At 42.7% G+C, this 27,105-nt stretch overlaps 1 protein-coding gene across 2 annotated transcripts; it reads left to right on the top strand.

Moving 5' to 3' along the window:
* Positions 1–9,067: 9,067 nt before the first annotated feature.
* Positions 9,068–25,554, top strand: trpv1 (transient receptor potential cation channel, subfamily V, member 1). 2 transcript variants are annotated; one of them, XM_028467504.1, is made up of 17 exons: positions 9,068–9,299; positions 9,728–9,785; positions 13,190–13,418; positions 13,543–13,703; positions 13,792–13,944; positions 14,027–14,164; positions 16,129–16,427; positions 16,769–16,945; positions 17,010–17,165; positions 17,241–17,336; positions 17,402–17,472; positions 20,172–20,337; positions 20,411–20,477; positions 22,415–22,722; positions 22,805–22,926; positions 25,132–25,244; positions 25,326–25,554. In XM_028467504.1, the coding sequence occupies exons 3-17, from the start codon at positions 13,210–13,212 to the stop codon at positions 25,406–25,408; spliced, it is 2,319 nt and encodes a 772-aa protein (XP_028323305.1). In that variant the 5' UTR covers positions 9,068–9,299; positions 9,728–9,785; positions 13,190–13,209; the 3' UTR covers positions 25,409–25,554. The 2 variants fall into 2 exon arrangements, 1 of the variants encoding a protein (XP_028323305.1); XR_003675540.1 differs by lacking the exon at positions 25,326–25,554 and having other exon boundaries at positions 22,788–22,926; positions 25,132–25,158.
* Positions 25,555–27,105: the final 1,551 nt, after the last annotated feature.

Raw genomic sequence — 27,105 nt, forward strand, 5'->3', positions numbered from 1 at the left:
TCCAGCATCCGTTAGTCCATGACCGTCACTTTACAGAAGACTGCTTGGTGAACCTTGGCCAGTTCCAAAGTGGATTGTCCAGTAAATTACTGTATGTCTTCAAAACCAGGGCGATTCCCACAATAAAACCCACTGATGGAGAGGCCACAGCCACAAGTAAAATAAACCTCTAGCGAAATGTTAGCCATACTCACGTCTTTGTATTTATATTTGAAATACATTCTTTGGAACTGTTTACAAAGTTTGGTGGGAATGCCTGTTACCCATGCTGCCGGGTCTCTAGGGCTACGTCCTGAAATGGGAGGCACTCACATGGGGTGAAAGAACATAAGTAATATCTCTTAATAAATTAGTATTTTATTTTGCAAAATGTAAAATATGACCCATATATGACTGTAGTTTGATTTTGGAAGGTCTTAATATAGCATGATATAGGACCTTTAAGATCATACAGAAACCTTACCTTATGACACAATATTATCATGGCCTAAACACGTGTGTATGGGCCTAATTCCCATTTGTCCTCTTCTTCCCGTTCCAGATGTAGGGCCTTAAGTGGCTTGCAAACCACATCCACAAGGTCCTCCGAAGCATCCAATCCTTCAGCAGCTGCTTCACCTAAAAAAGCAAAAAAAGAGAATGTGAATCCACTAGCTAGTCTATCAAGCAAACCAAGTCATAGGATATGCATGATGTGATAAAACAAACTGTGACGTCACTCTTTACATGTACATAATAAAACATATTTCTTCTAAAATTACTTTAAACTACAATATAATATATTAAAGGTGCAGTCCGCAACTCTCAGATCCCTCTCTCCCCCTCCCTCCCCGCTGCTCTCTTGCCCTGCCTCTGAACTTGCCAAAGTCCCTCCCTCAGAGGAGCTAACAAGCTAACTATACTCTGACAGAAACGTCACAGTAATATAACATGAACTGTTAAAAACATATTACTGTAGTGCTTCTCTCTCTCAATGTGCATACACCACAGCAGCAGCAGCAGCAACAACAAAGTGTCACTTACAGCAGCCCATATGGAGGCTGCTGCGCGCACATGAACAACACGGGAAAGGGGCGGGGACTGTGAGCAACACCTGTCAGACAGTCCATCAAACACAATCCTGGCAGCAGGAGCAGCAGGGAGGACTCATTTTGTCTGTTTTTCACAAAACTACTAGTTTAGTGTAAAGCTGTCCTTACATAGTGACAGCTTTAGCACATATGACAAAAAGTCACTTTTATAAAAGTTGCAGACTGCACCTTTAATAGACCGCTGTTGCCATGCAATCGATGTTTTTGTTAAGCTAGTATTTCATCTGTTTCCATTTGGCACTAGCTGCTAACATGCCTTAGCAGAGAGGTGCTATGAGCTCTAGGGTTGGGTAGGCAGGGCGTTGCAAATCGAGACCACCAATGTCAACACCAATGACAATTCCATATTTTTCTGCTGGCAAATGTTAATCAAACAAAATCATCATCGTAAAACACCATTAACGAAACATAAACAATTATTTAATATAGCCTTCATACTCTTCCAACAAGATATATCCATACCTGTCCAGTATCCCGTTTTGGCCTGGAAACTCCCGTATTTTACCCCTGTTTCCCACCATCTTCCCGTATTAGTATAAGTATATTAGTAAATATCCCGTATTTTAATGTAATAATAATTCAAAGATGCCTTACTAAACGCCGTCACGAGCTTCACGAGAACTGCTACCTGAAATGGCCTGGCTTGGTGGCAGTTCTCGCGAGGTTAGTGCTGACAGTGCCAACAAACCCAGATCAACTCAGAAAAGAGATGAATGAATGAAGACGTTTCGGGGGAAAAAAAAACAAAGAACTGCTGTAATCTTCCTAAAGAGCAGCAGGATGGGACACAGTTACACGTTCTGTTGGATTAATAACTGAGATTTTAGCGTCTACCACAGCGGAAGGAACCACGTAAGTCACCATGAAAAATCAGCCAATCATAAGAGTCGCATATATAAACTCCTTTCAAAAAGTGTTAAAGAATGTAAAGTCTGCAATAAATATGTCTAAAAAGTCATTAGTGAATACCAGAGAACCACATGAGTGAGCATGAGAAACTAAAAGAAAATATGTAATGAATAAAATGTTAATGTCTAACTTAAAGACAATGTGAAAATAACAGTAAATATACAACGTGTTGACTTGTATATAAACTGTAACTATATTATATAAACACATGTGCTTCATATACACATTTATATTTTTATTTAGGCTGTTTTATAATTTAGGAATTAGGGTTGGGCGATATATTGAGATTCAAGATGTATCGAGTTATATATAATAGATTATTATGTATCAAAATACTAGTTTTAGGAGTCGCTGCTTTTACTTCTCAGAACAGAATGTACAGCTCAGTTAGATGAATTTTTTGAGTGCACATATTGTGCAACTGTTAATAAAGGTCGACCTAGTAGATTCTAATCACGTAATTGTATTTAGTAAGTGGTTGACAAGTGGGTATTTAGATTTCTTATACACCTATTTTAAAATATAAGGGATACTGGAGCTTAGTTGGGCAGGTGGGAGGGCTCGTAGTGGGCACCAGAAAATTTCCCTTTTTTTCAAATCCAAAACTTGACAGGTATGGATATATCTCATGACACGGCAGCGCGTCCATTGTTTGTGTTAGAAACACGGAGAAAGTGACAACAACAACAACTCGGAACAGCCTCAGTGAGGCGCATACACAAAGCCAATCCTTCCTTTTGTACCATTCACTGTGGAAATAAGTATGAACAATTTCCTGACCTAACCTTTGCTGAAGGTCTGGTAGTTCAGGCGTTGGTCTCCCATCTTTTAAAAGCTGTCATTTTTCCTCAAAAGAAATATTCTTTATTGTCTCTATTGCTGTCATCGTTCCTGTAGTGTTATCCCACCCACTCGCTAGAGAAAGTAGCAGCTTTATCAATTCACTAGTGCACTGTGAACTTATGTGAGGATAGGAAGTTCACAAGTGTTAAAAGGAAAACGGGCACCCCTATATTTTAATTGTTTAACAATGTGGTGTCATAATGTGGTGTTATTTTTGGGGAATAGTTCAATTGTTGTGTTCTTCCACATTTTTTCTTTTTTTTTTTTTTTTTTTTTTACTTGTCTGCACATGCTGTCAAAGGTCAACACCACAGGAAGTGCAATCATTATGAGACAGCAATACATATTTTGTTATTGCAATAAAATACATTGATTTATTTTATTGCTTAATTGTGACCATCACCAGCCCTCCCTAAGGAAGGGTAAGAAATCTTTTATTATAGGGAGGATATAAAAAGGGAGAGCAGTGTTACACCTAAGTGGAGGGGGAGGGGGAAGGGGAGGGGAAAGGGAGCAGGGAGAAGAGACTCAGGGCAGGAAATAGAAAAGGTGGGGAAGAATAGACTGTTTTGCAGTGAGGGTGAGATGTGAGGTTGTAGAATATATTGTGCTTATTATGTTGTGTAATCCAGCCAGTATGGTGACAAGTGTGAAGCTTAGCTACAATGGTGGTGGCTGTGAACCGGGGGAATGAGTGAATGGTAGTACCTAAAGCAAGTATTTGGGATAAACGTGTCTAAGGTTAAGCCCAGTATGAGTTTTATCCCACATCCCAAGGCGTGCCAGTGCATCGTATACCAGTATATGTGCAAAAAAAAAAAAAAAAACGCTACTGCAAGCCCAGGAACTGCCCTGGGCCCGCAGATGCAGCCAGCCAGCAGAAAGAGCAGAGGCCAGGGAGCCCCAGGGAACCCCCCAGATGCCCCCAAGATCCCAGGCCGAGAGGCAGCCACCGCCCCCCATACACACATCCGAGGAAGCCCCAAGCAGCCGAGCACCCAGCGCATCTCCCCACCAACCCCAACTCCCAACCCCAAGGCCCCCCGCCAGCATCCAGCCGCCCCCCACCCACCCACACCCAAGCACCCAACCCCCCAAGGGAAGGGCCCAGAGAGCCCCCCGCCCGAGACCCCAGCAGAGGAGCCAAGGCCCCCGCCCAGCAGACGGCAAGAGCCACGCGGAATGGGCAGCCGGCGGGCGCCCGCCGGTAGGCCCAGAGCCAGCAGGGTCCGGACCCCAGGCCAGAAGGACCCGGAATGGAAGCAGCGCCCCCAGGGGCAACAACCACGCCCATAGTCGCCGAGGGCACCAAGGGGATGCTGCAAGCCACCCCGCCGGCCCCCAGGCGCACCGACCAGGCACCCCAGAGTGCGCCAGATCGCCTTTCCTCCCCCCCCCCCCCCCCCCTCCCCCCCCAAGGGCCCAGCCACACCGCAGAGCCCGGCTCACAGGGCGCCGCCCAAGCCGGGGCCACCCGGGGCCGCACCCGCAGGTATGGCAGGGCGCGGCCCGCACCACCCGCCCCGGCAGACTCCCGCCAGGACCGGCCCAGCCAGCCGGCCAGATCCGCCGGACCCAAAGGGCACCACCGCAGGACAGGGAACCCCCAAAGGCGAGCCCCTGGGGCAGACCCCCCCACCCCCCAGCCTAGGAACAGGCCACAACCCAGCAAGACCGCGCAGCCCCAGACGGCACAAAGACAGCTGCCCAGGTCCAGCCCCCCACCGGTCAGCGCAGGCCACGGGGCAATGCCCCCCCGGCGCAAGAGCGACCGGCGGCCGCCACCACAGGAGAGAGGGACCCCAATAGCACACAACCGATGCGGAGCAGCAGCCCCCAGACAAAGGCGCAGAACCCACCCACCCGCCAGCTCGCAAATAGCAGGACAGACCTACCAAGTGGCCGATACCGACCTCAACCCCCGGAACAGCTAGAGCCGCCCCCCAGCAAAGAGCGCCACCCCGGAGCGCCAAGCAACCCCGCCCCAACCCCGGCGCAGACGCCGGCACCCCCCAGCGCGCCCACCCCCCACACCGGCGCAGCAAGCCGCCCCGGACCCACACGCCGCGAGGCACGCCCCCAAGGCAACCAGGAAACGAGACAAGCGCCAAGCCCCACCTGCAGGGAAGGGGCACCCCCACGCCCCACCAGGCCGGCACCGCCCGGAGAGACCCCGCAAAGGGAGCCCCCAGCAACACTCCTCCACACCCCCCAGAGACCCACCGCCCCGCAACGCCCGACCGCACCCCCCGATCGCCACACGGTAGCCCAGCCATCAACGGACGGGCCGGGCCCCCACCCGACAGGCCCAGATGTGTGAATTTACCCACCACCCTGTTATGGTGCCTCTCCATTCCCCAATGGAGAGGCACTTCCCTATCCCCTGAGTGAATGTATATGTTTAGTGAATGCATGAAGTGCTATTAAAAAAGGGTGGATGGAGGGGAGCGGTGCTCCCCATCCAGCCTATGTGTATATATGTGTATGTGGTGCAATAGCTCCGGAGGGTGGAAGTGGTGGTCCCACCCTCCGGGGGGTGGTGTGTTGAGGTGTAATTAAATTTGGAGGGATTAGTAGGGCAGCCAGAGGTGGGAGTGCCGCCCCCGCGCCACTACTTAGTAGCGCAGGCGGCGGCCCCCTCCACCATCCAGCCCCCCAAGGGTTGGGTATGTGAGTGTGGTGCAACAAGTGGGTGAGCCAGACCAGCTGGGAGTGAGTGATGTGAAGTGTCCATGTAGGAGGCCTGTCTGGTAGGAGCCTGGCCCGTCCGCACGGCGGGCCACCGGAGAGGGCAGACGGCGCAGACGGGCACACGGCACCGCGGGCCCCAGAGACGCGCCGAGCAGCACAACCGGAGACCCCCCGCGGCACCCCCCCGAACCGCGGCGGCCATACGGAGCACGGCGGGCCCCCCCCCCCAGGCGGAGCCAGGCCCCAGCCACATCCCCCAGCAGTAAATGGTAAATGGTAAATGGACTTGATTTATATAGCGCTTTATCCCCACACTGAAGCAGTCTCAAAGCGCTTTACATATCAGCTCATTCACCCAATCACTCTCACATTCACATTCACACACCAGTGGGACAGGACTCCCATGCAAGACGCTAGTCGACCACTGGGAGCAACTTAGGGTTCAGTGTCTTGCCCAAGGACACTTCGACACATAGTCAGGTACTGGGATCGAACCCCCAACCTCTCGATCAGAAGACGACCCACTACCACCTGAGCCACGGTCGCCCATCTGAGCCACGGTCGCCCATGGCTCAGGAGGCGACCCCCGCCGCCAGCCGGCCCAGAGCGGCCCGCCCCGCCAAAGCAGGCGGCCCCCCCGACGAGAGAGGACGCCACCAACCACCTAAGCAGGGCCACCCCGCCAGCCACGGACCGATAGGTAGGCGAACCCATGCCCCCCCAGCCAGGCACCGCAACCCCACATCAATGTCGCCAGCAGAGCCCCCCCCACCCACGGAGACCACCCCCAATCACCCCCGCGCCGACCTGAGACACACCCGACGCCAGCACAGCCCGGAGGACAGCAGGCTCCAGCCAACAGCCCCACCCCGCCCAAGGCGGCGCGGCACCTCGCCGAACCGCAGCCCGCCCCCGGGCAGACGGTGGGAGGGCGCACCCCGAGACGCCGAACCCAGAGACCCACCCCCGGGGCACCCCCGCCCAGACACGGCACCCACGGGGCCCGGTGCCTCCAGCCAGCAGACCAACCACCCCGACGCGGATCCGCCAGGACAGGAGCCATCGGCCGCGCCCCCACACACACCCACCTAGCATGGCCCAGGGGAGGCCCCAGCGTGGGCGAGGCCCCACAACTCACCCTTCCCTCCCCCCAAAGCTACACAAGCCGGCCCCTGCGGTCCCCCAAGTGAGCCCCCGAGGGGGAAGGGGCGGCCCGGCCCACCGCGCCAGCGGCACGCTCAGCGAAGGCGCGCCCCAGGGAACCAGGCCAAGGCGCGCAGACCGGCCGGCGGAGCAACCCACCGCACCACCCCGCCACCCGACAACCCAGGACGCAAGTGCCGCCCCCAAGAGCAGCCGCCCCCAGCGCCACCCCCATCCCGGACCCCCCCGTCCCGAAGCCACGAATCCCACCACCCCAGGCCCCCAGACGAGCACATTTCAATGTTGAATGTAAATTGTGCTCCAAAGCGAAACCGACAAACAGAAGGCACTTTGCAAGTAGTTTAGGTGTTGTTGCCTATTTTCACCACAAGATAGTGTGCTACTGTGTGAGTCCTTCTGCATGGTCCAACAGTATCGTCTCATTGTAGCGCAACGTGCCGTGAAGTGAAGCTGTGCAGAAGCGAGACCTCAACAATGTGTTTTCTGTTTGTGTACATTTACAGGGAAGCAGACATGAATGATATTAGGAGTAATTGCATGTAAGAGGATGCAGTGGGTCTCATGTTTAGTGGGAAAGCTGGCTGTTTGTCACCACTAAGAACGGGTTGAGAAGTTGGGCTTGTTGTTAGCCATGCTAAGTAAGCTAGCTTCTGGTTGTGATAAAGAGACCCAGCGTGGGTGTGTGATTTGTGTTTGTGATACTTGCTAAATCTCAGGAACTGTTCCATTGTGTAAAGTTGGAGTTACATTTACATTCTGTATGATTTTGTAGGGAACCAAACCCTCCAAGTTGATCTTTGACTTAGGACACTAGTTTCACCAGTCAATGGAGTCAGAGAGTCTGTCTCCTACTGTGAAATGCAAATGTGCCCCACAGGGGGATCTTCTCCCTCTTCCTGTCCGAACAAAGGAACAGGAGAATCCACGAACAGTTTTGCTCTTGGTATCACGTCTCACTCTCAGAACAAATAGTGTCTCTGGATGGCATTACTCTGTCACCCAGCACCACAGTAAAAAACTAAGGCGTTATCTTTGATACTGACTTATCCTTTATTTCTCATATTAAGCAGATCTCAAGGACAGCTTTCTTCCACCTCTGTAATATCTCCGAAATTAGGAATATCTTGGATTAGAGTGATGCTGAAAAACGAATCCATGCATTTGTACATCTAGACTAGATTATTGCAGCTCCCTACTTTCAGGATGTCCAAATAACGCACTAAAAAGTCTCCAGTTAATCCAGAATGCTGCAGCCAGAATACTAACTGGAACAAACAGGAGATAGTATATTTCTCCAGTATTGACTTTCCTTCATTGGCTTCCTGTAAAATCTAGAATAGAGTTTGAAATCCTCCTGTTACCATACAAAGCTCTACATGGTCAAGCTCCTGTATATCTTAAAGACCTGTTAGTGCCCCATTGTCCGGGCAGATCACTTTGCTCTCAGTTTGCTGGTCTACTGGAAGTTCCTAACGTGTGTCTAGAAGTAGAACAGGAGAAAGAGCTTTCAGCTACCAGGCTCCTCGCCTTTGGAACCAGCTAGAGCGTTTTTTGGTAAGCTAACAGCGACTCCAAGGTCTGTAAATGTGACCATTAATGAGCGGACATGGGCTCGTCTGTGAATGGTCACATTTACAGACCTTGGAGTGTGGCTATCGTGCGGTCGGTATGTGTGTGACCAGCTTGGGAATGATAATATGTATCTGTTCTTACTTTTAAAGTCTGATTAGAATTTGGAATTCCAGAGTATCGTGGTTCGATGAAAAGAGAGGCTTGGTGCTGATCTCTTTAGCTGACTGTGTGTCCGTGAGCAGAGTCCGGACCGGGAAAGCAGCATGGGGCCACAGAATGTGTCCCCATGTGGCCGTTTGTGGAAAACACACCGCTGGTTTCAAAGCAATTCTAATTGTACCTGCTTTCAGGGTACAAATACATCTTGAGTGAAGTATGTTCGTTACAATAAAGCAATCATTTAAAAAAAATTATATTCGGTTCATGTCTGTAGCGATTTTGACATCCCTTGACATTACTGGACCGAGACTAGAGACGTCTAATTAAAAAAGATTTCTAGAATAATTGTCAAGATGATTTTTTTGTTTCACTTAACTAAAACAGTTTGAAATGTAGTTCATAGAAGTGTGCATTTTATAAGCTTTTAACTTAAGAGAGTTACAAAGCAAGGGTGTAAAATGTGAGAGGAGCTAACTTGTTAATCTCTCTTAAATTTTACTTTCCTAAACCAAAGTAATGTGATGCTGAGTTAGCTGCAGAACTATCTAAAATAAAACAATGTTGAGAGGAAAGAAATAATGGATTATTGTCTTGATTGTTTGAGCAAGATTTAAAAAAAAAACAAAAAAACCAGCAGACTTTATGCTTTGGTTACAGCCTCTTACATCCTCTTAGTCTGTGGAAAAAGGAAGTAGTCTATAAAAGCATGATCAGATGTGAATCTACAGTTCTCAGCGATTGGCAGAGCCTGTTAAGCGCACAGTCACAGATCTGCAGCAGCACTGGAAACAAACACAACAAACATGTAGACATTAGCACATGGGACTTGATGAAGAGCAACAAAAAATAAAACTGGAATAACATCAAAGGGTGAGTTTTAATTTAATTTATTTATTTTATTTTATTGTAATGTTTTTTATATTCACATTTTTTGTTCAACCAGCTTTGATTAGTTAACTGTAATTACCAGAACATTAAATAGTAATGGCTCATGGAAAAACCCACTTTATTATATTATTTTGACGTCCTTCATGAGAACCCATTAAGGTCTCCTATGGTTAAATATCCCAGCACTGGTAATGGGAGTGGTATTTAATGCTGTCCTGGGCTGACCAGTGAGTGTCCTCATTATTCTTTTAAGCACTCAAGGCTCCAGTTATAAATGCTGGTTCTCTGCTGGGTGGGTCACTCTATCTGCGTCTTGTTCTTACTTCCAGTAGAAAAGCATCTCAGGATGCAGGATGCACACACACCCCATCTCAGTTTACAGAACAGATGACCGCTGTTTTGTTTTCTAGGTTGAAGATCATCTCGTGACCACCAGGAAGAGCCATGCAGAACATCAACCCGCTGAGGGTAAGTGTATCTCAGTCTGTCCTTAGATGTATTAGTATATTGGATTCCTCTTTGTGTTATTTGTTTGTGCTGATGCACTTTTTAACATCCGAAAGAAAATATGCAATAATTTGTTGTTTCAATAGAAAAAATCCTTTGGTGTATACAAATCTGTGGCTTCTGTGTAGTGTTCAAATGAGTCCGGCTCATGTGTCTGTGAGCTGTGAATCAATAATTCTCTAAATAAGGACATGAGGAAACACAGGAAGCATCTAAAGGACTTGTTAGAGAGATTGTTGATTTGTCATGCTAAAAATCAGATCTCACATCTTCTTTTTTTTAAAATGAATTTATTTATGTCTTGTCACATGCAGTGAATCATATTTCCCCTTTTTCTGAAAAGGGAAGGAGCACCAGACATCAGTCTGTCAAATAAATCTTACCATTAAAACAGAGCAGATCAATTTCACGATGATCAACTTAAGATCCCTTTCTTCATTTCCGTCTAATTTCTAAACCATTTTCTGCTCCTGTGTGCACTGCTGTTTCTAAACTCTTCTTCTAAATAAGCTTCTTTGTTGGTCACTGTGTGATGAAACGTCACATGCCTGAAAGCATGTTTGCTTCCTCACAGGGGACTGAAATTCATTTTGTTGCTGTGGAATAATTTCATCCACAAACATTTTAATTGTTTCGTTTTCAGCTTGTTTTTTTTTTTTTGAGCCTGTAACATTGGGGTGGATACACATGACAAGGTTTTATCCTGGTTTTCCAGATATCATCATCTTATGGAAGTTGTAATTAGTAACGACGACGACAACTTCTCACGTTGAGCACAAAACGTGTGACTCGATTATTAACAGAAAAACACTAGTAAAACACTCTGGCGCCTGTGCATAACAAGCCATCATTCCACATATCATACTGGTCCTTAAAGGGGCCGCACTGTTTACATCAGACCTTGAACCCTGAATACCAACGTTTCCATGTATTGGTGAATACTGTCAATAGTCACGTCTGCAGAGTTCACTGCAATCTCACTATCTTAAAATATTATTTAGTTTTTTTTTTTTTTGAATAAAGATGGACAGTGACAATTACAGAAATAATATCAATGATAAAAAGAGAGCGGAAGAGAGAAAAAAAATGCTTAGTCCCAATTACAACAGTGGTGCTAGAAACAACATTAAAAGAGACATCATGGTTTTAAATCCTTCCTTTTTACATATAAATCATACAGTTGTGGTCTATATAAAGCGGAACTGCAATGCTTGGGTCTGAATTCCTCATTATTATAGCTCCACAGGCCCCTTTTCTGCCCCTTTTCTGATGTGCTTCTGAGAGCAACTGGTTTTGGTGCGGTCTCTTTAAATGCAAATGAGACACTTCATACCCCGCCCCCTCTCTAGGTTACAGAGGTGACACTCGGTTCAACTCCACCCTGTTCAGCCATTTTTGTAGTTTGATAGAAGAGATACGATTATATAGCGGCGCAGAAAATGTTTATTCACACGTTATTTACAAAATGTCAACAACAGAAGACTTGTCCATCCAGCTTTACATGTTCGAGCCAGAGTCTGACCCAGCGGAGCGAGATGAAAATGAAGCGAGCACACAGCGCTAATATATGAAGACGTTGCAACTGCTAATGCTAACAAAACAATGACAGGGAAATCTTATCATCACACTTTTTAGCGTTATTTACAGCTTACCGAAGTGCTCTGTTCGTCGTCTCCAAAGATAGAAGGAATTGAACCCTCAATCAGACAAAGTCTTTCTGCAAATCCTTCTTTATACTGGTGGAGGTTGCTGAAGCAGTCATCCTTGAAGTGCTTCACACACACAAAAATGACCTTACCCACAGATGTGGGTACATTTCTATAAAAAAATAAAACTCAACCAGGCACTTTGAAAAGGTTCTGATGCTGGGAGACGTTGTAATAAAGCGTGTGGGTTACTACATCCAACAACCGAACATTTTGACTTATTCTCTCGTAACTTTGGCATCTTTGAGCTTGGACTACAAAATAAAAGCGAGAAATAAAAATGGCGGATTGCTCGAAGTGTTGGACCTGGAGTTGATGTACTAATTTGGCAGTTCCGCTGCAAATACCTTGATGTTATTGCTCAAAAAACATAATAGAGAATAGAAAAATCGAAACAGATTTTAAATTCATTGCTGAGAAGTTTTGGAAGGTGTGATCATGAAGTAAAGTCTGCTATTCAGATAATTCTATCTGTATCATATACGTATTTGTAGATTGCAGACAATAGCAGATTCAGAGCAGAGCAACATATTTGGATTAAGAAAGACACTTAAGAAACTCAATGAAGAGACCAAAATCAACATTGCTTCAGCTGAATAAAACAGCAAACATTGACTGGGGAAAATGAAATAACCTAATGAATCAAAGTATACATTAATGGGAGTGCAACATGAAATACTCATTAGGATACAAAAATGTACTTGTAACAAATTATTAGTTTTAAGATTTTAATTTTAATTTTATGCAATATTTTAATGGTCTATAATGGTACTTTACCTATTTGTACCCAGCTCTTCTACATGTTACAGATATAATGTAGTATTTACAACTGGGATGGTGTTATATGTACTTAATATACCTGTCATTAGCACACTTTTATAAAAGTGGTCTGAAAAAAACATCCAAATAAACTCTTATGTATTAATACAAAGTAGTCTACATGTTGGCTTAGAAGTCTCTTCTACTGATCTTTGCCACAATATGATCAAAATAATGCATTTACTTATGTTTGTTTTTCTGCAGTGCTTGTAAGTTTATTAATTTAGTATTCATATTTTATAATTATTTTAAAGATATAAGGGCAGTTGAAGCAAATATCCAAATCACTCAGAAGAGGCACAGACTGATTACTTTGTGTAAGCAGAGAAAGACAACAGAACCCTATATTGTGCCTTTTCTTGTGTGGTGTAAAACAAAAATAAATACAATTTAAATAAATAGAAGAAAGAATTGAGTGATTAACACATAGCACTGCACAGATGCCTCTGCATGGTTGAAGAACACTGCGTTGTTATGGCAGGACACTTTGACTACATCATATAAGGATCAGAGCTTTGAAGTGGAACAATGGGGGATGATGTGCATAACTTAGTAGAGGTGCATTAGTGCACCTCCCAGCAGAGGCAGTGTGATGCTGTGGATAAGATTTTTGGAGATAAACTGTATGTCCAGCCATGTGAGTGTTCCTTTGACTCATGTGGTCTTTCAATTTGCTGATGATTTATTCTGATGTTTTTCCTGCTTTCATTGTGTCAATATTTAATGTTAAATTGACTTAGAAAATGTGTTTAAATGCTGTGTCACACATATTAATATAGTTTCCTCTTGAGGGAATATGTTTCTAGTTTCTGGAGTCAATCCCTGATTGTTTTTGTGCAGATCATTCAAGTGTAGTAAAGATGAAGAAGTCTGAGATGTTTGGCTTCACTTTGGAAGCAGATGACCGCAGTGTGGAGGACAAAGCCCGACAAAAAGCATCCAAAAAAGATGGTGTGGTTTCTGCTCTGGGTTTGGGCGAGCAGGAGCCCAAAGCTCCCATGGACACTGATTACCAGGAGGAGATGGAGGAGACAAAACCCATGCTCAGATTCAATCTGAACTTTGACAAGTGAGCCTCTCCATTCATCATCTGCCTTTATCTGCACTGATTATAGCTCAGCTGCTGTATTACATTAGTGTGAGATGAGCTCATGAGTCGTGAACAGTAGGTCTGAACCATATTTCCTCCTCAGAGGGATTCGAGGTGAGCAGCAGTCACATGACGACAGGAGAGACAGCAAGACGTTCAACATCGAACAACTGTTTGAGGCCGTGGCCAGCAGAGACGTCAGAAAGCTGGACGGCCTGTATGAGTATCTGCACCGAAACATGAAGAGACTCTCTGACTCTTTGTGTGAGTGTGTGATAAGGAAGCACACACATAAAGCTCACAGATATTGGCTGATGTAATAATCTCCTTAAATGTGTGGTTACATCTGCAGATCAGTCTTACGGTAAAACTGCCCTCATGAAAGCTTTGCTGCATCTCAAAGACGGCAAGAACGAAACTGTTGAACTCCTAATCAACATTTCTGAGAGGTTGGGGGACATTAAGGAGTTTGTTAACGCAGTCTTCACCAGCAGCTACTACAAGGGTTAGCTTTTCCTCAGTGTAATTTTTTTTTATTGTTGGTATTTTGTGTGTAAAATGTGCTGCTGTGATCATCACCCTTATAGGGCAGACAGCTCTGCACATAGCCATTGAGAGGAGAAGTATGTCCTATGTGGAGCTGCTGGTTAGCAAAGGAGCCGACGTTCACGCCAAAGCCTGTGGTAGATTTTTCCAACCGCATGATGGCCCCAACTTCTACTTTGGTTAGTTAAACATGTTCACAGAAGGAATGAATCAGTAGCAGAGAACTTAAGAAAGACTTACATTTGTAATCTTTACTAGTGGGAATGAGAGGCCATATCATACCTGTCAAGTTTTGGATTTGAAAATAAGGGAATTTTTCTGGCGTCCACTACGAGCCGTCCCACTCGCCCAACCAAGCTCCAGTATTCCTTATATTATAAGATAGGTGTACAAGAAATCTAAAATAGCCACTTGTCAACCACTTATTAAATACAATTATGTGATTAGAATCTGGTAGGTCAACATTTATTAACAAACAGCTGATCAATATGTGCACTCAGAAATTCATCTAACTGAGCTTTACATGCTGTTCTGAGAAGTAAAAGCAGTGACTCCTAAAACTAATATTTTGATACATAATAAGCTATTATTTATATATATATATATATATATATATATATATATATTGATATATGAAATATTATAGTTTTCTATATCACCAAAATAGAAAACTCGATACATCTTGAATCTCGATATATCGCCCAGCTCTAATTCCTAAATTATAAAACAGCCTAAATAGCAACATAAATGTGTATATGAAGCACATGTGTTTATTTAATATACTTACAGTTTATATACAAGTCAACACGTTGTATATTTACTGTTAAATTCATGTTACTTGTCTTTAAGTTAAACATTAACATTTTATTTTCATTACATATTTTCTTTTAGTTTCTCATGCTCACTCATGTGGTTCTCTGGTATTCACCAATGACTTATTAGACATTTATTGCAGATTTTACATTCTTTAACACTTCTTGAAAGGAGTTTATATTTGTGACGCTTATGATTGGCTGATTTTTCATGGTGACTTACGTGGTTCCTTCCGCTGTGGTAGACACTAAAATCTCAGTTATTAATCTAACAGAACGTGTAACTGTGTCCCATCCTGCTGCTCTTTAGGAAGATAAACTCTCTGTCTCATTTTACAACGTATTTACACCAGTTCTTTGTTTTTTTTCACTGAAACGTCTTCATTCATCATCTCTTTTCTGAGTTGTTTCCGGGTTTGTTGCCGCTGTCGGCACTAATCTTGCAAGAACTGTCACTCGGGCCATTTCAGGTAGCAGTTCTCATGAGGCTAGTGACGGCGTTCAGTTTAGTAAGGCATCTTTTAATGATTATTACTTTAAAATACAAGATATTTATGGGAAAATAATTATACGGGAAGATGGCGGGAAAGAGGGGTAAAATATGGGAGCTTCCCGGCCAAAACGGGATACTTGACAGGTATGGTCCATATAGGAGTTGGCATATGCAATAAAAACTTTAAACACCCGATGTAGTAAGATGGCTGATAATAGCATCCATTTTAAGTTTAACTACTCGTTTCCTGTACTACATTAAAATCCTAAAATTAATGACACGTAACTAAGTACTAAAACATCAAATTAAGGTTTGATTTTACAGGACTGGAATTATGAACAATAATGTAATGATAACATGATGTGTGAAGGCTGTTTGGTACAAATCTCCAAAATGGCTCCATAGAAAGCAATATCATGAGTGTTCAACGGCTAAAAGTTTGTATAAATGACTCCGAAGACATTTCTTAAACCAAGGTTGTATTATTCAGCTTCAGACCTATCATTCACTGCATTCATGTGATGGTTGTGTATCTCTTGAAGTTAACCTGTGACTAAAGCTGCTCACTTTAGCTAGTTTTGATGAAACAAGGCCCCATGGCCAGACCTCTGTAGTGTGAGATTTTTAGAAGTTTCAATATTTTAGCCCTACTACCCAATTATTTAAACAGAAGATCTCTGCAACCATCTTGTGCGTTTTAAACTTTTGTACATCATAAAAAAACCTTTCAATTGCTGTAATTTTTTGGAGCTCCAGATTCTATCCATCCTGTAGTTCAAATGCTGTTTTTTAATCTATATAAAGCAAGAAGCAGTGCGTCTAACTCCATTGTTTGCAGGGGAGCTGCCTCTTTCTCTGGCTGCCTGCACCAATCAGCCCGACATGGTGGAATTCCTCATGGCGAACGAGTACATGCCAACCGACGCCAAGATGACGGACTCACATGGAAACACTGTGCTCCACGCTCTGGTGGTGGTGGCTGATAACTCCACTGAAAACACTGAATTTATCATCAATATGTATGATCTCATTCTCAAGATCAATGCTAGGCTTCACCCCAAGGTGAACTTGGAAGACATCCAGAACAAGAATGGGCTGACACCTCTGAAAATGGCTGCTAAGAACGGCAAGATTGGGGTAAAGTTCTACATGCAGGTTGTTGTGGGGAAGAAACTCTGAGGTTCAAGAGCTTAAACTTTAAAGGACACAGAAATTGTGATGAAAGATGAAAGGAGGGTAGATTGGAGATACATTTATTAAGGTCTCCAAGTCTGTAGAATAAATGGAAGGTCAATGACAAAGTTAATGGACCATGAAGTGGGAGATTTTCTTGGTCTGAGTCATATGAGGAATCCTTAAAAGCATTTAGAGTTCTTCCGTGAATGCAGTTGGTCTGTTGTAACATTTGACTGTCCAACAGGCAGGACAGTGATGATGAATCTATTTTGTTACTGATTAACCCTTTCTTTATTTCTTAGATTTTCTCACACATCCTACAGCGAGAGTTTCAGGAGAGTAACAACAAACATCTGTCACGCAAGTTCACTGAATGGGTGTATGGACCCGTGCACTGTGCCCTGTATGACATGGACTCTTTGGACTCCAGTGGGGGGAACTCGGTTCTGGATATTCTAGTTTACGGCAGTGAAATTCCAGTAAGTCCTAGTACTGTGACTTTATATCCGCATCGTGTCTAATCTAAAGTGTGTTTCCTCACAGAACCGACATGAGATGCTGGAGAAGGAGCCACTCAGCCACCTGCTGGAAGAGAAGTGGAGGAGGTTTGCAGGTCGAATGTTCTTCATCAACTTCTTGGTTTACATGGTGTACTTGACCGTCTTCACGCTCGTAGCTTACAACAAGAAGAGGAAAGTGGTAAGATGGGTCAGGGGTGGGCACTGTGTAATGGAGCGGTACGGATGTTCCTGATGTTCTCTCTAATCCTTGCAGCCTCCATTTCCACTGGAACAGGATGTGATGGGTTACCTGTATTTGGCCGGCCAGCTGCTGATATTGGTGTCAAACTGCTATTTCTTTGTCCTTGGGGTATGTAGATGTTGGTTGAATCATGTGACAGCATTAATATTCCTCACCATTGTCTAAATCTTCAGATCATCGACATGAAGAGAAAACGACCAAAGCTGAAGACATTGCTGATTGATGGATATTATGAGATTCTCTTGTGAGTATTAAAACATGTGGTTACATAAGCAGGGGAATGGTTACTCATGGTGACCAGAGCTGTTTAAAATAGGTTTGCGGTGAGATCGTACGTAATTGTAAAAGTAATTGTATTACTGTCAAAGTAAATCACAGTTGGACATCAGTGTAGTGTGGATGAGTAGTCTAACAGTACCTAACCATCATCGATCATAGAGACAAGAGTAAAACAATTGTTATTTACACTTCCTCATTTTTCTATATAATGTAAAAATAAGTTAAAATTTTAGTTTGTTTTTTTCTTTATAGAATATACATTATATACTGTATATATATATATATATATATATATATATATATATATATATATATATATATAATACAATATGAATTATCTTAAAGGTATAGAGGAGGATTTTCCCAAAGTTTAGAAAAGAAATGCCCTCTCCACTTTTTGAAAAAATACACATGCGCAACACTGTACCTGCTCCCAAGAGGGAACACCTATTAAAGAGTACGAGAGAGCGTGCACGAGTCCAGTTTTCCTCATGCACAGCTCTGTTTACAAGTTAGTGTCGGCATCGCTCATGCAAGCTAGAAAACGGTGAGCTTCAATAAATGGCTAAAACCGTAGCTCACGAGACACATAGACACTTGAAAAGGTGTGTTCACACCAAACACAGCTGTAGCGACTGCAGTCACTTCAATCGCCTGTGATGAGTCACTTGAACTTCAGTTCATCACTTCATCGCTCCAGTGACGTGATGACCAGGGAACAGTGTGTGTGTGTGTGTGTGTGTGTGTGTGTGTGTGTGTGTGTGTGTGTGTGTGTGTGTGTGTGTGTGTGTGTGTGTGTGTGTGTGTGTGTGTGTGTGTGTGTGTGTGTGTGTGTGTGTGTGTGTGTGTGTGTGTGTGTGTGTGTGTGTGTGTGTGTGTGTATGCCGTTTTAAAAAGTTAAAATAGTTCAACTTTGAGTGACTAGGTCGCACTTGACTAGTCACTCAAGTCACGTCGCTTGAGGGGAGATAACTTGAGGTCGCGTCATTTGACATTTTGAATGTAATTTAGTTGCTTCAGTCACTCCAGTCGCGTTTGGTGTGAATGCACTTTAGTGAGCGTGCGCAGCAAGCGAAACCTATTCCGATTCACCCGAAATTGGAAGCAAAAATAACATCCTCCATACTTTTAATATCTCGGCCTCTCCAAATACACAAAATCCGTGAAACTCCACAGTTTTCTCATGCTTATATGACATGATGGCAGTCATTTTCCCAAATCCTGCCATTTTCTTTTATTATTCCACATTTATCTTAATCTAATAGTATTAATCTCAAAATTGAGGAAATTTAAAGGTGCAGTCCACAACTCTCAGATCCCTCTCTCCCCCTCCCTCCTCGCTGCAAATCCGGCCTTTTGGAGCATCCAAGTCAGCCTGCAGGAGAAAGTTAAAAAAAATAGAAAGAAACATGAATCATTCATACCTGTCAAGTATCCCGTTTTATCCGGGAAACTCCCGTATTTTACCCCTCTTTCTCACCATCTTCCCGTGTTAGTATTTTCCCGTAAATATCCTGTATTTCAATATAATAATAATTAAACGATGCCTTACTAAACTGAACGCCGTCACTAGCCTCGCGAAAACTGCCACTCAGGCCATTTCAGGTGGCAGTTCTCGCGAGATTAGTGCCGACAGCAGCAACAAACCTGGAAACAACTCAGAAAAGAGATGATGAATGAAGACATTCCACTATAATATTTCATATGTCATATGAAACAAAATACTAGTTTTAGGAGTCACTGCTTTTACTTCTCAGAACAGACTGTAAAGCTCAGTTAGATGGATTTCTGAGTGCATATATTGATCAGCTGTTTGTTAATAAATGTCCCTGTGTAGCATTTTGCATCAGCAAATTTAACCCAGAATTGTCTTTCTGATATATCACCATTTTGAGAAAATATATTTAGTTTTGGTCCATATTGTCCAGCCCTAGTAGGAATGTTCACAACATTTCAATGTTAATAAAGGTCGACCTACCAGATTATAATCACATAATTATATTTAGTAAGTGGTTGACAAGTGGCTATTTTAGATTTCTTGTACACCTATCTTAAAATATAAGGAATACTGGAGCTTGGTTGGGCGGGTGGGACGGCTGGTAGTGGACGCCAGAAAATTTTCCTTATTTTCAAATCCAAAACTTGACAGGTATGATCATTGTGTAAATGAAACTCAACACTCCTGATGCTTATATAGCATGATTGACATCATTTTTAGTATTAAACTGTTGAAAAAAAATTCAAAATTCTTGAAAAATTCTTCAATTTTCCTCCAATTATGACATAATATTTCTCCTAATAAAATAGAAATTATTTACAAAATCTAGGCATTTAAAGTGAAGATCCTGTTGGGACTGATATCTGTCTGTTCTTAAACATTTGGTATTTCATTTATACATAATGCAAACTATGGCACAATAATTTGGAAATTACTTGTTTTCCCTTCAATAATCTGTGGCCCACTTGACATCAAACTGCTCCATATTTAGCCTTTGAACTAAAATGAGTTGGATACTCCTGCAATAACTGAAATAGCCCTGATGACTACATTGACTAAAAACAAGTTGCATATTAGTCAAAAAACTACGACTAAAACTAAATTAAAATGTGCTGATAGAAACAGACCTACTGTGTGTATTAATGACACAGTGAGTGTGTTGTTAGTTTTGTGCAGGGCCTCCTCTTCCTCATCTCCACTGGGCTCTACTTGTGCGGGCGGCAAGAGTACCTGGGCTTCCTCGTTGTGTGTCTGGCTTTGAGCTGGGTTAACCTGCTCTACTTCTCCCGGGGAGACCAACACATGGGTGTCTACAGCGTGATGATCCAGAGGGTAACACACTCTCACTCACACCCACCGTAAAGCACATCCCTCTGAGGTCTCACTTTCTGTCTCTTCTCCTCAGATGATCCTCAGTGACATCCTACGCTTTCTCTTCGTCTACATAGTCTTCCTCTTTGGATTTTCAGCAGGTGATGATTTCCTCTTAATGAAGATTATTTGTGTTAAAACAAATACTGACTGAACCAAAATATCACATTTGTTCAATCGTTTGAGTTTATACTCAGAAATACAGCACATAAAACTATAAATGGTGTTTTGTAATTCTCAAAGACAGATCTAACATTTAAACTCATGAATGGAAAGGTCCTTTACAGTTTTATATCTAAACTAAAACACTTACAGTGCAGTAAGGCAACCCTGGGCTGTAAATGATATCATAAATATAACAGTTTACGTCGACATTAAAGGTGCAGTCCGCAACTCGCAGATCCCTCTCTCCCCCTCCCTCCCCGCTGCTCTCTTGCCCTGCCTCCAAACTTTCCAAAGTCCCTCCCTCAGAGGAGCTAACAAGCTAACGTTAGTCCAACAGCAACATCACAGTAATATAACACGCTCTGTTAAAAGCATATTACTGCAGCGCTTCTCACTCTCAATGTGCACACACCTCAGCAGCAACAACACAGTGTCACTTACAGCAGCCCACACGGAGGCTGCTGCGCTCACATGAACAACACATGCACTACAGAGTTCTAGTGTAACAATTACAAATCAAACATATTGTAGTAATTAGCTTTCAAGCAGAAAAGTCACCAGTTCCATACTCCTCCAGACCATACACTGTGAAAAAAGACGACGCTCTAGCTCCGGGAAAGGGGTGGGGACTGTGAGCAACATCAAATACAATCCTGACTCTGATTGGTTCTTTTTGCTCGGTCGCGGTGTATTCTGGCAATCTGCCAAAGGCTGCAGGAGCAGCAGGAGGGACTCAATTTCACACAAACTACTAGTTTCATGTAAAGCTGTCCTTCCATAGTGACAGCTTTAGCAAATATGACAAAAAGTCACTTTTGTAAGAGTTGCAGACTGCACCTTTAAGGACTGCACAACCTTTTGGTTTCATTGTCCTTTAAAAAGCATTTTCAAAATACTGTTAAAGAGTAACAAAACCCAAAAACCTATTTTATTTGCTGCATAGATTGCTCTTTGGAGATTTTATAGCATAGACTGGGCATGTATTAACTGCTCCAGGAGCCCCGCCCATAATCCAGGCATTCTTTTGAATTTCCAGCCTAGACGCACATCAGCCAAAACCGTAGAGTTTAGTTACACTTTCATACTAAGAAAACCCAACAAAACCACTCATCAGAGGTGGCAAAAGTACTTGTCTTCAGTACTCAAGTACAAGTATAGATATTTAAATAAAAAATTACTCTGGTAAAAGTAAAAGTATTGAAGTTGGTCCCTTACTTGAGTAATAGTACATGATGCTAAATGTATAAATAAAAAAGTAAAAAGTAAAACAAATGTCCCTTCAATAATAAGACAGGGTTTTTAAACCAACAAATTCCATATCACATTTTCTTTTAAAGAACTTTCAGAATACTGGTACCTGGAAACAAGTTAAATCTGTTTCCTTTGAACACCAGGAGAATTTATCACTCATAATAAATACAATGTGTCAAGAAATGCTCAATTAAACCCAGAGCAGCTTTGAGTTAACATTTTTAAAACTTGAAAATGTTAAACATAAAACTATGGGGCCTGCCTAACAGATAAAAAAGCTCAAACTACCAAATGTTGCATCTTTTTACGTCGCGACATCATCTTCGAAGGTCTAGAAAGCAACAAGCTCATTTTTAAAATGTAACAACAGATAGTTCTTTAAAAAAGTAAAGAGTAAAAGTAAAAAGGTGCCAAAAACATAAATACTCAAGTAAAGTACAGATACCAGAAAAAACTACTTAATTACAGTAACTAAGTATTTGTACTTTGTTACTTGTCACCTCTGCCACTCATGTATAATGTTTGCAAACCAACACAGTTAGCAGTTAGCCCCCACTTTCTGTAATGCTGGTGCCCTTCCCTGAGTGCACTCTGTTAATGGGAGTCATTGTCTCTGTCCCAGCGGTGGTTACCCTGCTCATAGAGCCCCCAAAACAAACCCGCCTCTTCGCTCCTGTTGGTCCTGGCGAGGAGTGTCTTAAACCCTCCTTCAGAAACATCTCCTACACCACGTTGCAGCTCTTCAAGTTCACCATCGGCATGGGCGACATGGAGTTCACCCAGGACTACCAGTACAAGGAGGTCTTCTACATGCTGCTAATTGGCTACATCGTCCTCACTTACATCCTGCTGCTCAACATGCTCATCGCCCTCATGAACCGCACCGTGGAGAAGATCACCATGGAGAGTGCCAGCATCTGGAAGCTACAGGTGAGTCCTTCACAGTCATCTGCTGTGATTTGTTAGCTACGGGTGTGATTTGATGAAGGCTGCAGTGATCACTGGTTTCCAGAGAGCCGTGACCATCCTGGACATGGAGAGAAGGCTGCCCTGCTGCCTTAGGAAGGGGCTTCGATCTGGGGTGGAGATTAAACTTCGTACTGCTCTAGGAGACGATCTCCGCCGGTGCTTCAGGTTGTTGAAACACTCCTTAGTTACAGCATTAAACCAGTTTAACTCTTTTTACACTATTTTAATCAATGTGTCAGCTCCTGAGCTTTTCTTAAGAATGTTCAGTTCTGGGTTCCTACTTGGGTTTACTGAAGATGATTGAATATATTAAAATCCAAACCATGAGCCTTTTATACAGTATACTGCACTCAAAACACTTGTTGGAGATAAAGATCAGGGCCCCACAACAATGTGAAAAATATATATGAATATGACAGAGAAGCAGTTTGGGAATCTAGAGACTGAATCTTGCTGAACTATATATTCTTTTAGCATCAACATTATATTCGCTTACTGTAACTGTGTACGTGACTTTCCTGAATTCTAACTCTAATTTTCATACTACTGAGATGTATATATTACTTAGATGTTGTGATATATTCTTTCCTACAGATCAGAGTGCCTTAAAGTATTGTGGAGGATGTTATTTTGGCTTCCAATTCCAGGTGGATCATCTAGACTATTGATCCTCCTAATTGTCAATTATTCTGACGAAAGGCTGTCGTATGTGCTCGTCCCCAGCAAATTTTCACTTGCTGCGCATGCTCACTAAAGTGCATTCACACAGAATGCGACTGGAGTGACTGAAGCGACTAGATTACATTCAAATCAATACAAATGACGCGACCTCAAGTTATCTCCCCTCAAGCATCAAGACTTGCGTGATTTGAGTAACTAGTCATGCGCAGCCTTGTTGCTCAAAATTTAAAAATTTGAACTTTTTAAGTGACTTCAAGCGACAAGTCCCCAGCTATCACAGTCTGTAGAGCCGAGGCAGCAGCCCCTCCCACCCGCTACAGTGAGACGGCTGCAGCAGAGGTCTGCAGCCAGGACCTCTTGAATTTACTGGGGCAAAATTAAAGCAGTTAACTTCTTGAATAAGCCTACATTCTGCATGAACTCGTCCTTTAGTAACCCCGTAAGTTGATCATTTAAACCGTAAAAGCGGCGCTGTCCTCTTTTCTAAACTTTGAGAAAATCCTCCTTTATACCTTTAAGACAATAAGTAATGAAGAAATTGATGAATACATTATTCATGTACTTCTCCCGAATGAACGAAAATGAGTTGATTAAAATGAAAACAGCACCCTCTGCTGGCCAATCTTTATTATAACATTTACGCCACCAGTCATGACGTTGGAAACACATACACGTTTAAATTGAAAATTGGTTTGTACATTGAAAAGTAAAGCTGTAATAGTGTTATGTAACATGTGTTTAACAATAAAGGTTCAAAGGGAGGATTGAAAATAGTGATTGCACTTAAATTGCCAGTACTTTATTGAATCTGGGAGTTTATACTTGTGTGAATTAATCACAATTTACTTAATAAAAAAGCTAAGAGGTTACAACTTCATCTAGATGACAAAGAGGGCTTTACATTTGCATTGACAATTAGAAATATTTTGGATCACAATGATTAAGGGTGTTTCGATCCGATGTCGATGTCAGATGTTTGATATTTTCCATTGTTTTCTAATCTTTTATTATTATTATTATTATTATTATTATTATTATGATTATTATTATTATTATTATTATTATTATTATTCAATTGTAAATTATTTTTTTGTTTAAGCCTTAAAATCTATGTAACCCATTGATAATAAATGGGACAGTTTTTCTCATATAAAGTTGCATCTAGACACCACCAGAGGTAGCAAAAGTACTAGTCTTCATTACTCAAATATAGAGCCAACGTTAAAAAAAAAAAAAAAAATTACTCTTGTAAAAGTATTGAAGTTGCTCCCTTACTATAAAAAAGTATATGCTACTAAATGTACTTAAGTAAAAAACTAAAACCAATGTCCCTTTAATAATAACATGGTTTTTAAACCAGCAAATTCCATATCTTTAATTTTTTATAAGAACTTGTAGAATACTGATACATGGAAACAAGTTAAATCTGTTATACCTTTGAACATTCATAATTAATACAATTTGTATATAAAATGCTTCAAGGGGAAAAACATTTTTAAGAACATGTAGAAAACTGGTACATGAAAAATAAATGAACAACAAAGAACAGATAATAGAAAGGAGGAACATTGTTGCTCAAACAAAGCGTGCGTGTGTGCGTGTGCGTGTGCGTGTGTGTGTGTGTGTGTGTTGATGCTACCCACTGACAGACAGTAATTGTGTCATGTCTGTGTCCTATGGTTGTCTCAGAGAAGAGGTAGTCAACTGGAACAAATGGAACATCAACCTGGCTGAAATCAATGAGGATCCTGGCTGTGGGGATCGTGTTTCTCAGCCTGCATCTAACAACACACCACGCAGAGGTGCTCCAACATCAGACATCAGCCTTTCACAGACACGAGAGAAAACAGTGTAACACAGTTCTCTGTCTTGTTTGTCCACAGGGAGGAAGAGCATGAAGGTGTTCTTCAGGGATGGCCGCAGACAGACATATCAGTCCACAGAGATGAGCACCACACCAGTGTGACCGCTTAACATGACTGACCTGAGCATGCACGCACTCACTCACTCACTCACTCACTCACTCACTCACCCACTCACTCACTCACTCACTCACTCACCCACTCACTCACTCACTCACCCACCCACCCACCCACTCACCCACCCACCCACCCACCCACCCACTCACCCACTCACTCACTCACTCACTCACCCACTCACTCACTCACTCACCCACCCACCCACCCACTCACTCACCCACCCACCCACCCACCCACTCACCCGCTCACTCACTCACTCACTCACTCACTCACTCCCCCCCACCCCCCACTCACCCACCCGCTCACTCACTCACTCACTCCCCCCCACCCCCCACTCACCCACCCGCTCACTCACCCACCCACTCACTCACTCACTCACCCACTCACCCACCCACCCACCCACCCACTCACTCACTCACTCACTCACTCACTCACTCACCCACCCACTCACCCACCCATGAATGCTCATGCTTTTTAAGGACTATAATTAAAAAAGCATGAACATAAAAAACAATATTAAAAACATGTTGTGCTGATCATTTGATCAAAATTGAATAAGTCTTTTGTCATAGTATAATAATTTAAATGATAAGTTGAATTTGACTGGAGGTGCTTGTGATGATCTACTTCTGTGAGTTATGATGGACGTCTACGTCAACAGAACCTCGACCCTGATTCTGCTGGAATAGTGTGCGGTGCCCGTGACCCTGAATAAGATAAGCAGGAATAGATGTCAGAGAGATGAATGAGAGGCCAAACCTTCATCATTATTTACAACACTTAACTGGAATGTCTTCATGTGATTCAGAGTTTAAAGAGAGCACAGGAAGCAGCTGAAAATGAAAAGCGAGGCTCATCTTATATGACTATCAAGAAAAACCCCATTATGTGCTGAGAATCACCTGAAGAGCAAACTGTTAACACTGAACTGTTGAACCCTGTGAAGCCTGAACTATAAAATGTAATTCTTTGAAAATAGAGTCTTTAATAGACCTTCTGACAATAAAATAATAAAAAGATTTGAATTTGACTTTTAAATTGTATCACATTTTATACGTCAGGACTTGATGTGTGGTGTATTTCTTTTTTTCCACATCTATCTTCTCCTCCGTGTATATACTGTATATATATATATATATATATATATATATGTATATTTCAAAATATACAGGTGAAGTAACCATAAGAATATAATATTGATAAAATAAGTGCAGAACATAGAGAAGATGACTTTACAACATGTTAGTAATTTTCACTGCAGCAATTGATGGTTGATGTTTTGGCACAGTGCAAACGAGCTGTGGAAATGATGGTTTGTCGTTGAGGGAATGGCTTCTCTGCCCAGTGTGGTGTATTTCTTTTTTTTTTAACAAAGAAAAAGATATAAATAAAAAAAGAAACCCCCAAAAATAACTGTCTTCATGCAGCAATGGGAAACCCATGGTTGAAGAGGAACTTTTCGATTTTTTGAAAATTATTATTTTTAGTTCACAACCTCTATTTAGTGTCATGGTAAGCCTGAAAATAATTTAATTATGATGTTTCCCACCATGGGGATATGTACTATTTCGAGGTACCTGAAAACTATAATAATGATGATAAAACTGATTGGATTTATATAGCGCTTTTTTCAAGGAGACTCAAAGCGTGTTACAGAATCCAATACTCATTCACACCAGTCATA

The sequence above is a fragment of the Gouania willdenowi genome, chromosome 14, assembly GCF_900634775.1.
Source record: "Gouania willdenowi chromosome 14, fGouWil2.1, whole genome shotgun sequence".
NCBI lineage: Eukaryota > Metazoa > Chordata > Actinopteri > Blenniiformes > Gobiesocidae > Gouania > Gouania willdenowi.